We start from the raw sequence: 16,851 nt of genomic DNA, 5'->3' as shown, positions 1-16,851 counted from the left end.
AAAAGATTAACATCTCAAGGCGTATACAATTGCATTTATTGTATAAAGACAAGAAGACAGCTTGGGTAGTAACAGGTCATTATCAGATTTTCATTTTCAGGTAGAAAAAAAATGAGCTTGACAACTGGATTTAACTACCGGATTCAATGAACAGCAATCACAAAGGGATAAAAAAACTGCACATACAACTACTCAAGAGTGGCAAAATATTCATTTAAAGACGGAATTAAACGCTTAAATACTACAGTATCAACACCTATAAAAAAATGTTCCATAATGTTTGAATCCTATTGGGAGTAAATAAAATGTGCTCACTGGGAAACTGAAAAATGAAGAGCAAAGACAGATGGAAGGGTTGTGAAGGTAAAAAGCATGCATTTTTGATCTTTGTTAAGCTTCTCAAAACAAACAAATGTATTCAGGCCTTGCTGTATTTCTCCTGCCCCGTCACGTTTTCACACTATGCATCCTAGAAATATACAATAACCTCTTCAATCTGTAGGAAATGTGGAGTTTGCAGTTCAACAGACGCCCACATTAAATGCATAATAGATAACATTCATTAAAATGTTTAGATATCTATCATCTACCACCACGGTCACTGCGTAGAGTAAGACTTCATTCAGTAAAAAAAAGAAAAAATGAAACACATCAATCTGGTAACAGTTTGTGTGTACATTGATTGGTGAGGAATGAAGGCTGCTGAGTTAACCTAGACAGAGACGGTTATGGTTGGGGACTTGATGTGAGACTGTACAAAAATCGATTTGCTGCGGAGGTCAGTTTAGGACACAGGTGGATGCAGGTAGAGATGCGGACCGGAGCTACTGGGAACCAGATGAGCCTTGGCTGCCCTGTCCAGGGTAGCCACCATACTGGCTGTAATACTGGTTCCACTGGTTCTGGTTCTGGTAGTACTGCTGCCACTGCTGAGCGTACTGGAGGGAGGAACAGAAAGCAAGCACAGCAGTGAGAGCATGTTTACATTTTGACATTTCTGATCGGAAGTCGAAACACATTTTACTTTAATAAGAGTATAAAGAGCACATGCATATTAACATAAATATAAGTGGAACATCCATTTTCATTTGCCATGTTAATAGCTAAGTAGCAATATTGTGTTTTCCAGAATAAGGTTATAAAAGGGAATCATTTAAGCGTATAAAAGTAGTCAATGTTAACAGGGTTTTCAAGCCAACTGGGGTTCAAGCAACGCAGCGTAGCTCAGTACACCGGCCCACTGACAGCTCCCTAACTGACCCACCCCCTCTAAGTTTTTTTCTAAATGTGTGTGAGAGGCAGCGTTAGGTTAGTAATTTACTACCTGCTGATATTGCTGGTTGTAGCTCTGTTGTTGCTGCTGCGGCTGCTGTTGTTGTGGCGGCTGCTGCTGCTGCTGCTGCTGCTGCTGCTGTTGCTGCTGCTGCGGTTGTTGCTGGTGGTGGTTGTACGTCTGTGCAGTGGTAGGTGTCTGGCTGTAGCTCTGGCTGTAACCCGGGTACTGACTGTAGCTGCCGTAGTAACTCTGGTTGTAGCTGCTCGGGTTGTACCCTTGACTGTAGCTCTGGCTGTAGCCCTGGAGGTGAAGTAAGGAGGTCAGGAGATTACATTCATTAACTACTCAATTAAGTGTGGATTTTCTCCTATTTCAAAACATAAAAGCTCTTGTTAATTACCTGGCTGTATGCTCCCTTGTTGTAAGTGGCCGGGCGATTGTAGCTTCCTCCTGACTGCTGGCTGCGGTTATAACTCCCGCGTGCTTCGGAGCCTCCGTCACGGTAGCTGCTGCCCCAACGGTTCTGGTTATAGCTGCCACGATTGTAGCCTGCTAAAGAAACAAAAAATGTCGTGTTACATAGCGATATACATAACTTTACTGTAAACTATATACTAGCCCTAATTTTGCATCTTATGTATCATTACATTCAACAGAACTAGGGAAGATTTACATGATTAAGATAAATATGTATGAGGTACGTTGACTGCTCCGCTCACCTCCTCTGTATCCGCTGCCTCCATCTCCACTGCGGCTCTGGTAGCTACCGCGGGATCCATCACGGCTGTCATACCGCTGGAAGCTACCGCCGCCGCCGCCACCACCGCCGCCGCCGCCACCACCACCACGGCCACGGAACCCGCCCTGCCTGTTGTCAAAGCGTTTCTCAGGCGGCGGTCCGGCCTTGCGGCCCTCCTCATTGTACTGCTTCAGCAGAGTTTCAGCCTCTTCGTGCTGCAGCTCAGCGAACGTCACCCCCTCCAGGAAGTCGCAAGCCTCAGGAAGAGTAAAGTTGGCTTGGAGAGTGACAGAGGTGACCACAGGAGGAGGAGAGAGAGACAGCCCATCCAGCAAGAGATGGATGGAGAGGCAGAGAGAGAAAGAGAGGGATAGGGGGAGGGGGTTGTAGTGAGGACCAGAGTAGCCACACCACCAGAAGACAAAATGAAAAAATAATTAGTACCAAACAGAGGCAGTGGAAATCATAGAGAAACTAAGTTCAGATAGATGAAAGCAGATGGCAGGGTAAAGGGAACAAACGCCACCTCCAGGGGAACATGGAGGAAACATTTGTTTAAGCAGACAAAGGAGAGGGAGGAGTTCAGTAGAGGTGGGGAGAGGGACAAAAGGGGACAACTAGAAGGTTGGTGAGAAGAGGAAACAGCACTGCAAACCAAGGACAGCTGATGTAATGCTGTTACAAATTAACTTCCAACAACTTCAGCATGTGACTGCTTGTAAGTTTGCTATTTGGAAACATCCTTTTCAGGAAAGCAAATTGTGCAATATTAGCTCTACTATTACACTGACCTCGACGAGGTCCACATCTCAGTTTGCAGTGCATTAGAATTAAGCTGTATGGCGAGTGGCAGATAGAGGGCAAAAATAAGGAGGAATCAAATTCAAGTGGACTGTTTAAAAAAAATGTCCAGGTCTGATATCTGGCCAAAATATATGATGGGGGAAAGGGGGGGAGGGAGGGGGCATCTTCCAAGTTTGATTTTAGAGACAACACATAGAAAAGTAAAAAGTAGATCTGGTGTTTTGTTTGTTGTTTCCACAGCGTTCCTACCTTTCATTTCTAAAACAGCATGATCGGGCACATCCTTCCCCTGCTCATTGGTTTGCTTTAATGTTCGTTCTTTTAAATCCTCGTCCGTGGGACAAATTACAATAGCCTTGCGTTGAAAACCTTCAAAAGGACGCATTTTTCGTCTCCTTGCTGATCCATATACATTTGTCTAGCAATGGTGACAAGAAAGAAGTAGAAGCTTGTTTGTTATTGTTTACTTGTTATGGCTTTCCACTGGAAGGAAGCTGGAACCCTGCAATAATGAAGTGAGAGAGGTTTGGCTTGGATGTCAAGTCTACGCTTTTACTCAAGTTCTAATGGCCTCTCGTCACTCCACAGACTTACCTCACAGTCAGCACAGTCAGGTGTCCAGTGGCTGCTGATGAATGTTAATTATTGACACAAAAAAGGGACCCCGCACATATTTAACCTGACTTTCCTGTACATTACTTAACAACATAGACAAACAGGTTTCAGATCATTAACACCAATAGATATTTACGTCGTTGTGCTGTGTGAATCGTTGTGTGACGTCTTGCTGCAGTGACAGTGTGCTGCTTGTAAACAGATTTCTAGCAGAGCGAATGCTGATGTGTGAGCATTTTGTCCTCCATTTCAATAACCTAGATCATCATCAATGGGTTTGCGGTACTGCAGAGGTAGGATGATAAAACATCCTGCCGTTTTCATTATATGAATTCCGGTTTAGAACCAGATTACTGATTTAAATCCTTTGCACATTATTGAAGACAAAATATGAGGTGAAAGCAAAAACCACCACATGCTAATTTGGGCTGCCATGAGTAACAAGATAGTATGATTTTTTTTAGGTTTACATTGTGATAAACATAATACTTGAGTTAGTTATCCCATTAGACGCCTTTACCATGGCATTATGACAACTAGGGTTGCATCAAATGCAATCTATGCCAAAAATATATAAAAATACGTTCCATTACGACTGACATTCGTCAAATTTAGCCACACTTTTAACAACCGTCTCAGCTGCACCAGATTGTAAAAACTATCCCAAATCACTGACGCATCTGTGCACGTTGTCGGTCCAAATTTTGCTTCAAGATATCAAAAAGTGGAATCAAAACATTTAACAAATCTTGAGAATCCTCTGGGGTTCAAAACAGGATATTAACTTAAGGTTGAGAATTAAAAACTGCAACACATCTCCAGTACAAACAGGGCCGATCATAATAAAGTTAGCGTCATACTGTGTCGTGTTATTCAAATAGAAGATTCCACCGTCACCAGCAGTTGAACATGCTCCATCACTCATCTGCAAAGTTTCTGAGTGGGCGCAAAACACAGAGTACCTGCTGCAATCAAAGAACTCCCTGTTCATTTTACAGCAACCAGTGATTTCTACAATGACCAACAGACAATCAACACTGCACCATTATGCATCTTAGTATTTCAGTAAAAACAATTCTGTAGTAATGTCGCGACGAATGTTTATATCGGAAACATTGTGATAAGTGAACGGCTATTTCTTTTTTCTAAATACAAGTAGCGCCAATTCCTACTTTCTTTCATTCTCTATCAATTCCTTAAAAATATCTACAAATCCACCACACACGTTACAATTCTCTCTTTTTACAAATAATGATCTCTTTGTGATCCGATCTCACGAGAGCATTCTTCATCAAAAACAACTTGCTATTCTGAAGGGTCCCCCACACTTACCTCGACTCACCTGATCTTCATACGGACTCTAGTGCCAGACAAGACAACAGACAGATATAACCTACCTGCACATACTCACAGTTTCCACTGAAAAGCAAGTCCGCCATTAGACCCACCTACCTTTTATCACATTGCTGAACACAAGGATCTAAAAACTTAAAAACTGTTAGTCATTACTTACCTTCAGGGTCAATTAATTAAAAAACACACTTAAAAGTTCCATGTATCTCACTTAAAAATAGCTTTTAAAAAAGCTATCCACTCTGTCTTATCAAATTAGCAACGGAAGGTGTTTTTCTTACTCACCAGTCAGAGCTTACTTGTTTCTCAACATCTTTACATAGTCATGGTTTACTTGTACATTGTTGAAATCCACAAGACAAACAATACTGTATTATGACAAGAAATAGCAAGTGCAAATATACTGAGGGATGAAAACATGAAATACTCTGTCACTTATGAGAGCCGTTAATCATTTGCTTTTACAGTACATGACAAGCAAGAAACAAGAGGGTGATCAATGCTTCTTCTACTCTATAATACACAGAGCCCCCCTGAAAGATAAATAAATAGTCCATTAGAGAGAGTGATCATCAGGGCACATTGACTGACTGTGGCGACTTTCAGAGCAGAGTGTGGGTGGGAGGGCAGTACCTGATCTAGGATGTAGTTGCGTCTCTTGCGGGCAGCGATCTCAATCAGCCGGTTCAGACACTGGGTGGCCTGCTGGATCAGAACATCCCAGCGCCCGGAGTAGTTTTTCTGGCGACGCAGACCCATGACCTGCAGAACAAATAGTCAAATATGACACAGATGGACCGTTACATTGTGTGAATTAGGGTAACGCGATCGTTTTTATTTTCCTATGATCCAATGCTGGTTCCTCCAAATTACCAAGTGGTGGGAGGAGTTAAGCCACAACACACCAAGAAAGGCCAGCATGGATGTCTTAGTCTTAGTGTCATAATGTATTGAACACATTACTGTTAAAACATTTATATTACCTTGATAATAGAATGTGTACTATTCTAATAAGTAGTGGTATTACATTTTTTGTTTTTAATAAACTGTATATTCTGCCTAGTATTTTGATGTAAAAGTTTAATTAGATTAAAGATTGTGAATAATCATCTTGAGTTTGGCTCAGAGTCTGACAGAGCTTTGAAATAATCAAATTTAAGTGAATAAACATTCATTAGAGTGTGAATGTTATTTAAAATATTCAAACATAAAAGACAATATTTAATAGCAATGTGTCCTCTATTCCATTTAATATTTTCATCTCGTCTTTTATATTAAAATCCAAATCATATCCATAAATCAAACTACTCTTATGGAGTGCAGTGCAAAGCTTTGGTGGGCTCTGGACTCCATAATGAACAGTGAACGGAGATGTAGGAAAAGAGACGGGAAAATGGCTTGGAGTTAAGGATTATGATTAACAGAGTTTGGCGGGCCGACATGCTGCTGCATTAGAAACACGTCTAAATACACAGTCGGACGTGGATTGTAGAGATTATTTTTACAACATTTTAGCTGATCAACCCTGATCAAATCGTCCACATACAATGCGATCACCAAAAGGCTAAAGTCTAATGCGACTGTTTCGTTCACCTTCATCTTGTCCATGATGGCATTTGTGCCCAGGATGTTGTACTTCTTCTCAGGGTTACTCTCTGCATACTTTATGGCCCAAGTGGTCTTTCCGCAGGCAGGCAGGCCGACCATCATCAAGATCTGAAACAGGTTACCAAAGAAAACAGGTCAATTCTACTCCAAAAGACCAGTTTTGTTTTTACCTCATCTGCTAAACTTGCAGCTTTATTTTGTTGTTACGTTTCTGCTGCTTTGTTTATTATGCAAATAAATGAAATATCGCCAAAATCATGGGCTGCAGACAAACTGTAACCAAATCAATCACAACTTAACTTTTTGTGAGCGACAAACAAACAACCAACCAAACAAACGCATATTCTATGATTTCAGCGCCGCCCTACCTCGCATTCAGATTTGATGGCAGGACCCTTTGTGCCTCTGATCTTGTCCTCCATGCCTAGATTGTGGATGTAGGTGTAGCCCTCTGGTGGGGGGAAGTACGGCTGCTGCTTCTGTCCAAAGTTGAACTCAACGGCACAGTTCTTCACCAGGACGTGAGGGAACAGGGCTCGGCCTGCCAGCGCCTCCTTGGTTGTCCGGAAAGCTACGCCCAATGAAACTCCATTCTTGGAATAGCCCATCTCCACCTCATCACCACTGTCAAAGTCCTAAAATAGGAAATCATCACAAGTTCTACCTTTTAATGCTGTTCCGTCAAAGAAAATCAAATTATGAGAAATTATCTCCATAAACATTAGTTAAAACCCAAGGTCCACTAAATTGTTTTGTTGTATTAAGGTTGATAAATCAGTTAATTTTAAAATATCCTACATATTAATAGAATGTAATCACTGATCCCGTTACTTACAATGTAACAGCCGATGACGTCATTTTCACCAAACTTCTCGCCAAAGTCTGCAAACTTACAGTCTGCAGATTTCTTTCCTGTTCCTCCATATCCAAAGGAAAAGGGCTCCTCACCTAAAACCATACAGGGTGAAATACATTGTTACTCTTTTAAGCCACAGCCCTCTTTCGTTTCATTCATGTTAAACATAATCTTGATTGTTGGGGCAATTGCTCCTCTCACCAAGCTGAGTGCTGCAGTGGTTGAGAGACCATCCAATTCTGACGACATGGGGATCTGGCTCACTACCGGGCAGGTGCTTTACAGGAATCTCCTCGTTGATCTGAAGAGTGAGGGGACAAATCAGGTCAAAAACAAGCCTAGAGAAGACAGTCAGAAAATATCTATTGCAGTACAACAGCAACAACGCATCACAGTGGAAGTTATTTAACAATAACTGGTAGTAAAATCTCCTAAAGTTCTGAAGTTCAGGTAAGGCAATGTAGGATTTTTTAAAATCCCATTCTCTGTTAGCTTTTAACAACTAAGTAGAATGTTAATATGGGGTGCTTAAATGTTATGTAGTGCTTAAATGTTATGTAGTACTTAAATGTAAAAAGATACTGTATGTAAATATGATACAAAAGAACCGGTATCCCAAAGTATAAAAATGATAAACACACAGAGCCTGTCTCATGCATCTGGGACAATTATGTCACAAAAAAGTCTATTTACAGTAGCTCATTGTTTCACCAAACCACCATCTGTAAGAAGACTTTGCCCCATCATCTCATTGGTTGTTTGAGTGAAGCACACTTCTGTCTAGTTTTAAAACCACCAAGACATTAGAGAATGATACTTTTAACTCATTACCTTCATCTCATAAAACACACGGCCCTTCATGACACCGTGTGTGGCTCGTGCTCCAGCCCACAGGTAGGCAAAGCCTTCGATGGTCAGTGGATAACCACTGTAGCGATCTCGTGACACTTTGAAATGCAGATCACAGTTGTCTGAAAGGAAAGAGATTTTTAAATGAGTTTGTTTGTCGAAGCCGACAGGTCCAAGATATTAAATGCAAAACATGATAAAGACATGCTTGGATACAATCTTAGCTGTGCAGCTGTGTGAGGTTACACATTAAGTGTCATTTGAACCAGCTTTGGCATTAAAATGCTTCTTGTTGGTTAAAATCAGCGCTTCCAGCCTCTATTGATCAATTTTCAGGCTCCTCAGTCTTTTATATCTTGGATATCTCCAAGGGAGAAATCTGCTAAGGCACTTGGAGTTGCTGCAATACAGATTGTGGAGCAGGCTGAGGTAACAACATCTAACACTTTATCTGCAGCTGTATTAAAAGGAGCTTGTGAGACAGGAATCCACTCAAGAGTTCCCTTCCCTTCTTCTGATGAAAGGTGTAAACAGAGCGCCAACTATCAATGAAATAACACGAGATCAAGCTGTGGCTTCACTTAAAAAAAAAAAAAAAAAAGGCAGAGAGTTTATCCTCTTACTTACACGTATCAATTGTTACAAGAGTGTCATCTATGTTTTCTTCCTCGTCCTCAGCAGGGGGCTGTGGTGTGCGGGATCTGTCAAACATAAGCATAGTATGAAGTTAAGAGCCTTTACAGCCACTTTCATTGACAAAACTCTTATAAACCAGACCAGTCAAAGACACAACATTTCCCTCATTCTACTGTTGTGCTACACCAGTACTGTATTGTTCTACCTGCTAGAAGCCAAACCGAAAATAAAACATTTTTAGGATGATCATACCTCTTCTCCTCACGGTGCTCATAGTAGCTGTAGCTCCTGCTCTCCTCATATGTTCTCTTGCGGCCGTATTGTCCACTTCTATCAGATTCCACTTTGATTTGCTCAGCCTGACTTGCGCCATCTTGGCCGTCCTGATGTTCTGAAGCATTGCTATCCTGCCGTGTGTCTTCATCAGCTCCATGGTCGTCTTCCATTTTGACCTCAACTTTAATTTCTAAAATGATAAATGAACAATGACAGTAAGCGAGGGCTGGGCAATATATTGATAAAATATAAATATCATGATTTGAGATTAGATATCATGCTAGATTTTGGATATGTTAATATGGCAGTGTTGTCTTTTCTAGCTTTTGTTGTCTTTACCCACTTTGCCATTATATGTTCATTACTAATGCTTCTTTATAAAAAATAAAAAAAAACATTGTGTAAATATTTATTGCAAGGACCAAAAGTGAACCCAACAATGCCCTTGCAGTATCAATATTAAAGTATTTGGTCAAAATAATGACATTTGATATACTTTCATCACCCAGCAGTAGAGTGAGCTACACATTCAGTGTTACCGCTGTAGAACCAGGCTTGGTCAAAATGCACAGCTTTGAAATGACTCATATTTTAAGTGTTTTAAAGCACTTCTTCTGGCAATTGAGTAGAGAGATGATCCTATGATTCTGTTCCTCTCATGCCTTTAACTTGGGCCGGACAAAACATGTACACCACTGCTAACTATGGTGGAACGCAGACTTCCCTGACAGGGTCATAAAAATGCAATATTATAAACCACCAAAACGTTAAGTCACAGTGCTGCTGCAATCCTTTAGAAACACCATCTTGACAATTTGGATGAAGAGGCTGCCACAGAGGGAAGTAAATACCACTCAAAATACAGCGTATAATACTAACCAGTAAGTCGTTTAACTGATAAATTGGTGTGTGTCACTATTAAATACTAGTAAACTTTGCTGTGTCTGCAGAGTTTATCTCTTTCAACTATATTTATATCTTCCCTACTCTGGCAGTGAACACGTCATGAGATAGCCACGTAATCATGGTGATATTTTATAAAATAATCGAAAGTCTACGTGACTTTACAACATTGTATAAAATGTATCTGTGGACCAAACCACTTAATCTATAGGCCTTCAGGTTTTATATTGCATTTCTTGCTTAAAAAAAACTGCTGCAAATCACCTGGTTTGTTCTCTTCTTTCTCCATTGGCTCTGGCACAGGCTTGGCCTGTTCCTCTGACATGTTGGATTTCTGTACATCGACATCTGCTGTGAAGTCAGGTATGCTGTGACCCGAGTCCGAAGTTGGACGACTCTCATAAGGCTCGCCTTCTGCCTCCTCGTCCTCGTAGTAACCACCTGAATCTCGACCCTCATCTTCCTCTTGAGGGGCATCATCTTCCTCCTGAGGGGCATCATCTTCCTCCTGAGGAACTTCGTCTTGAGGGGCACCATCTTCACCATCGTCATTACCTTCATCGTTATCGCCTTCATCTTCATCATTATCGCCTTCATCATTAGCGCCTTCACCTACATCATTAGCGCCTTCACCTACATCATTGTCCTCAGCTACTTCTGCATCTGGAAAAAGGAGAACCAAAACTTTTAGGCTTGTAAGAACAGAAAAGCATGAACTCGCAAAATTAGAACTTGAATGATTTTATTTTTATTAAAGTTGGATTTAAAACTTTTTGAGAAAGTTTGATTTCTCAAAACAGTTTGAGAAATCATACTTTTTTAAAGTTTGATTTCTCATCTGCAAGTTCACTTTGTCCTCTTTAATACACAGAAGGGGAAATCGTACACACTATAAGTAGGCACTTATGTTTTCAAAGTCACGGTCAGAACAAAGGGATTGTATGCACTGGGTTGAATAAGCTTCCTCAAAAAGAATTCATCTAAAAGATGCCTCTGTTGCAAGTTAATGTTTATATTAAGAGTGTACTTAACTCGAAATCAGGCATAACATTGAGAGAAATCATTGTTTTAATTAAGCTTAATTTAAAAAATAATATTTAGATGGAAGACAACGAACAACCACTCTTATGTTTAAATACCAAACCTGCACAAGAACTTTCTCTGCCTCACACTTACTGGCCATATCATACCTCCTGCTGGTCATTCTGTATAAATGTCTTACTAGTAGCATAACTTTTAATTACACCAGCACCGCCTACTGTAACTGCTTCACACGTTGCTACTATTGATACTGAATGCATCCTAGTATATCCCTTACTTTCAGATGATATTGTGTATTACTAGGATATTCATATCTACCCCTTACTGACCACTCTATATCATATCAATTAAGTAAGATCTAGTCTTCTAATCATTTACAGGAGAACTGTGTACAGACACAACATCAATGGGGCTTACCCAGTTGCTCTTGTTCATCATCCTCTACATCTCCATCTCCATCCTCTTCGTTTTTTTGCAAGTCCTGGCAGAATTCATCGTCCTGCTCGCCTTGGTCCGAGCCATCAGCCTGAGCGTCGGTCTCCAGCGCGGCTTTCAGCCTCTCCACCAGGTCTGCCTTCAGGCCTTTGGTGTCCAGGCCGCGGCGCTGGAGCTCCTCTTTTAGCTCGTTGACTTTCAGTTTCTTCACGTCCATACTCATTGTGTCTCAGTTGTTGGTTGTCTTAGTTTGTTTACTAGAAAACAGGGGAAAAAAAGTAAACATTGAGCGGCGTTACAGCCCCACAACATGGTGTTCAACTTTCAAATCGGTAGCTGATGGCGCCAGAGTGCACAGCCACACAGGTTAGATTAGCTCGGCTAGCTCGGCTGGTTTATAACCGTGCTGCACATTTCACCCGGTTCCACTCTTATCTGAACACGACGTGACCTTGGTGTATAGCTGCACGTCTTTTAATAGTTGTTTGAAAGTGGGGAAATAGCATTGGACTATTTGTTATTGGCTCAGAGTTGCGGCTTTGTGGCTAATGTCGTTAGCTAGCCTAGCGCTAGGCTAGCTAACGAACCGATGCAGAGGAGCAACACCGGCTCAACTACCTCTAACTTTGAAACGGAGAGAGATGCATGCGTTTTATATCATGTGCAAGTTAGTGCTGCAGCTAATGCATAGTTTTCTCAATGTATACTTTTGGTTATGATGCAAAAATAAGATTGAGGCCTACCTTGTTTCAGGCGAGTTGCGCGGTCAGTCGGGATAAAAGACGTAAAGCGTCGCTGCTGCCCTCTGTGGGCCGGAAACCAGAACGTCACCGACCACCGGAAGTCAACCAGACCGGCGCATATCTACAGGTCTATTCTACTACTATTTAAGCACCGGTGTGGGTGTGCTGTGTCTAGTAAAAAAAAAAACACGTTAGTTTGTAAAAATTAGTCTTATTGTAATCGCCGAAAGTGAGGGGAACATATTGGCTTAGTTCGCGTTTATGTTGCTCGTCGTGCACTTGGAACAGTCCAAAGTGGGACGTGACGCGGTATTTACGTTTCAGGAATTCTGGGTAGTGTAGTGTCGTAAACCTACCCGCTTCACTCTGGCCCACACATATTAATAATAATAATAATAATAATAATAATAATAATAATAATAATAATAATAATAATAATAATAATAATAATAATAATAATTAAGCCTTTATTAGTCCCACAATGGGGAAATTATTATTAATTATTATTACATCAATAATTATATTCGAATAGTATAATACATATTGTTCTGAAATGGGCCATTCTGCATAACAATAACTTTAAGTTTAAGTAATTTAAGTAGGCCTATATTTTGATTCTAATCTTTTGTGCCATTACTTCAGTAACCTCTTTAATGCATGACTTGTACTTGGAATAAAGTAGGCCTATGTATACTCTGTGGCAGTGGTGGAAAAAATACTAAGATCTTTTACTTATGTTAAAGTAGGAAGGAAATAATGTATTTTTCTAACTGCACTATAATAATTTGACAGCTTTTGTAAATTAATTAATTCATTTTCCGTAACCGCTTATCCTGTTAAGGGTCACGGGGTGCTGGAGCCGATCCCAGCTGTCATTGGGCGAAGGCAGGGTTCACCCTGGACAGACTATCGCAGGGCTGACATAGAGACAGACAACCAGTCACGCTCACATCCACACCTATGGGCAATTTAGAGTCATCAATTAATCTAAGCTGCATGTCTTTGGCCTGTGGGAGGAAGCCGGAGAACCCAGAGAGAACCCACGCTGACACGGGAGAACATGCAAACTCCACAGAGGGTTCGGGCCCCTCTTGCTGTGAGGCGACAGTGCTAGCCACTACACCAACGTGCAGCCCATTTTTGTTAATTTACACATTAATAATATATATAATATAATATACAGTAATAATAAGTGCGGCTGAAACAATAAGTCGATTAATTGATTGACAGAAAATGAATCGGCAACTATTTTTGATAAAAGTTTGATCCTTTTATTTAATTTTTTTTTCTATTTTTTTAGGTTTAGTCAAAACAAACATTGGGAAGTTGTTACTTTGGGCTCTAAGTAATTGTGACGTGAATTGTCACTATTTTCAATCATATACATAATAGTAAAAAAAAGTGTCAACAGTAAAACCCTGCTTTAGCATTACTGCAAGTAATAATAAGCTATTGAAATAATAGTAGTAGTCACATGGGACATTTTTCTACATTGAGTACTTTTTTTCAGTGTACACTTTTGTGTTAAGTGACAAAAACTCTATTAACAGACTGCTTACCATTTTATTTCACACCTTTATGATTACAGTTGTCATCACATCTAATGTAAATGAACCATAAAGGAGATTTACAGTGTAATTATAACATGACATGTCAATGAAACTGTAGGGGCAGGCACATAAGAATAACCCAATGTGATCTGGTGTTTGTTTGTGTTTTTGTCCATGTTTGGCCATCAATCAAGCGCACAAAATGTTGCTCATTTATGCAAATTATTATCATCATATAAGCTAGAGTCTCTCCCAAGTGATTAAGGTCAATAAGGATCACTGGAATATAAAGACCAATCATTATGCTGAAGCTGTTGTAAAATATATTAACTTCAATTTGCCATTAAATTATAAATCCTTATATACAGTCAAATTTATAATGAACATGCAAGATCAACCTTAGACATAAACTATGAATATCATAGCAATCCCCCTTACCAACTGGTTGCTCAGTTTAAACATGAGTTAATGACAGCTCCCAAATCCACAGCGCACTGATATATTATATAAGCACCTGTTCCAGCCAACTTAATGGGCTGTGTGTGAAGCGGGGTCATTATCAATCTGCACATATGGCAGTACTCTGTGTGTGCACTCTTGTTCTTTCACACACAGACCAACAGACACGGCTAATTTCATCACTTTTTGGTAGGAACAGGATAGGACAGCAGTAGCCTATTGATCTCTCTCAGCTGAGCATCTAGAATCTCTGTGGTAAGTGTTAGTTCTCCTAGTTGAGTCTGTAGGCTTGTGATGGTCTCGCTCTGCTCCTCTTCTTTGCGGCGAGAGTTGGCCGCCTGCCTGCTGTACTCCAGCACCATACATCCAGTACCAATGACGAAGATGATCGCCTCTCCCAGCAACTCCGCACCCAGCTCTGCAGCTGCCTCCTCATTCAGTGGCTTGATGGTGGAGCCCCGAAAGCCCATTATCCGCATCTTCGTTCTCATCTCAACCCAGTGGTAAACTGTGAGGACAGAGAGCATACACAGTTTCAGTTAGATTTTCAAGAAGAAATGAGCTTTGAGCAAAACTAAACTAAACCTCTTAAGCACAGTTTGTTGGTGTACAAATAAGTCAGGGAACATTTTAAAGTCTGCAACTGAGGCAAAGCCCCTAACAACCACCACCAGCTATGAACTAACCCAGGATAAGATGCGATGTGATGAGATAAGAACAGATAAGATATGATAGGGCAATGAAGATGAATAGAGAAAGTAAATAAATAAATAGTAAGAGGTATATACCACTTGTATAAGAAAAAAACACAACAACACAGGAGCATTGGAGACGGTTATTGATGATGCAAAAGATCTTTAACATCAACATAATATTGTAAAGTATAAAATGGCAAATTATCACATAATAAAAGGTGAAAGGTAGTAATATCGTATAACATAATAGTTAGTATAATACAGTGATGTAAAAAACAGCAATCCAATAGAATAGCAAATATAATATGTAATTTTATGGGTATAAAAATACTATGTCCTAATATTCAGTGCCTTAGTGGCATTTAGATGCCATTGTCCACGTTTGACTGACAAAGCGCTCAGTCAATCCTGGATGAGATCACACCCAGTGTTTCTCTTTTTATTTTTCTAACAAAGATTAAAATCTTAATGTGCTATTGTGTCTTATTCTCTGTGTGGTTTCTCTGTTTCATTTTGTAAACGTAAACTTCTCTTCAAGAAGTACTACCTGAGCCTTCCTCGTAGCACTTATTGCATTCATATTAGTTGTTGCATTTACTGTATTTGTATCAGTTCGCTGCACTTATTGAATTCGTATTCGTTTACTGCACTTATCCTATTCGTAGTGGTTTGTAGCACTTATTATATTCGTATTAGTCTGTTGCAATTATTGTTTTCGTAGTAATTTGCCTCTGCACTATACTTTTGCTCTGGTTTATGCTTTAAGATGCTTGTTTAAGAAAGGAGATGCACTGATGACTTCTGGTGACTAGTAGTTCTCTTGAATACCTATGTTGAATACACTTCCTGTAAGTCGCTTTGGATAAAAGCGTCTGCTAAATGACTGTAATGTAATGTAATGTAATGTAATATATAATGTAATGTAATGTAATGTAATGTAAATGTTTTGAAAATGAATGCTTTTGACACAAGTTTTCTGAAAAACACATGAAGTGTTTTTGGCAGTGTTTAGTAAAACTGATCTGTCAAATGTGACTAAAACGACAGGACGCATAGGCATGTCAAAAATCTTTTCATATTGTGAGTTAAAAGCCATTCGGACTGCTGTCCTGTTCTGGCAAAAGCTAAAGGCTACTACATACAACCTGTTCAATGACACACAAAGCCCGCCCCCTTCGAGCTTGCCTGGCTGTGATTGGTCGACGAGGTAAACCCATTTAAATGATTGGGTAAGCGCTCTCGGCTACTACAATCTGATTGGTTGTCGCTCGGGTGTCTGACGCTGCAGTCTAGCGGTCATAGCTAGCCTTTAGCTCGGTTACTCACTCTGTGCCGGCGGCAGACAGATGTATGTCTTAAAGAACTCGCTCCTCCGGGCTCCCGCTTTTATTCGGTTCGCCACAGGCTTGCTCATCTGCCTCACTCCGAGGTAGAGGAGCTTGGCGATAGGGAAGGCACCGACAACCATCTTGGCGGAGACACGCTTGACAAGCGCTTCGGTATAGAATAGGTCACTTCCGCCCACGTGTTTATGACGTCAGCGGTTCAGAACATAAACAGTAATGTTATTCTCATATATAACACTTTTAGTTACCTTAGCAACTTTTCAAATTCCCCCAAAGTATTGTTTATAAAAAAATATATCAAATGAAATGCAAACAAAAACAAATAAAGCATTTTTTAAAATACATTTTTCATTTTTCTTTCTTTTTAAATAATTTATTTATCCCTTGGTATATGCCCACCTGCTCACGTGTGCAAGCAACTAGGCAAAAGCTTTATTCATTGACTTGCCCTTTAAATAACGTGAATTTATGCACGTCTAGAAAACTTAGACACTTAGTTCTTACTTGTATAGTATGTGTATTTATTGTCTGTGTAGTTGTATAGTATGTGTATTTATTGTCTGTGTAGTTGTATAGTATGTGTATTTATTGTCTGTGTAGTTGTATAGTATGTGTATTTATTGTCTGTGTAGTTGTATAGTATGTGTATTTATTGTCTGTGTAGTTG

The 16,851-nt window shown here is 40.1% G+C and overlaps 2 protein-coding genes across 3 annotated transcripts; both read right to left on the bottom strand.

The window, feature by feature from the left end:
- Positions 1–19: 19 nt before the first annotated feature.
- Positions 20–12,237, bottom strand: hnrnpul1 (heterogeneous nuclear ribonucleoprotein U-like 1). 2 transcript variants are annotated; one of them, XM_054604879.1, is made up of 16 exons: positions 12,135–12,237; positions 11,374–11,648; positions 10,180–10,578; positions 8,989–9,202; positions 8,728–8,801; positions 8,083–8,222; positions 7,453–7,552; positions 7,231–7,343; positions 6,764–7,030; positions 6,381–6,503; positions 5,421–5,549; positions 3,069–3,237; positions 1,996–2,292; positions 1,677–1,828; positions 1,325–1,576; positions 20–938 (listed from the first exon to the last, which is right to left on the bottom strand). In XM_054604879.1, exons 2-16 carry the CDS (start codon positions 11,612–11,614, stop codon positions 825–827), a joined length of 2,784 nt encoding a protein of 927 aa, XP_054460854.1. In that variant the 5' UTR covers positions 11,615–11,648; positions 12,135–12,237; the 3' UTR covers positions 20–824. The 2 variants fall into 2 exon arrangements, with proteins under 2 accessions (XP_054460854.1, XP_054460863.1); XM_054604888.1 differs by having other exon boundaries at positions 1,677–1,825.
- A 1,239-nt stretch (positions 12,238–13,476) lies between these two features.
- Positions 13,477–16,354, bottom strand: opa3 (outer mitochondrial membrane lipid metabolism regulator OPA3). The gene is made up of 2 exons (XM_054603503.1): positions 16,165–16,354; positions 13,477–14,651 (listed from the first exon to the last, which is right to left on the bottom strand). The coding sequence occupies exons 1-2, from the start codon at positions 16,304–16,306 to the stop codon at positions 14,323–14,325; spliced, it is 471 nt and encodes a 156-aa protein (XP_054459478.1). The 5' UTR covers positions 16,307–16,354; the 3' UTR covers positions 13,477–14,322.
- Positions 16,355–16,851: the final 497 nt, after the last annotated feature.

This window comes from Anoplopoma fimbria, chromosome 1 (genome assembly GCF_027596085.1).
Source record: "Anoplopoma fimbria isolate UVic2021 breed Golden Eagle Sablefish chromosome 1, Afim_UVic_2022, whole genome shotgun sequence".
NCBI lineage: Eukaryota > Metazoa > Chordata > Actinopteri > Perciformes > Anoplopomatidae > Anoplopoma > Anoplopoma fimbria.
This window is presented reverse-complemented; position numbering and strand designations above follow the sequence as displayed.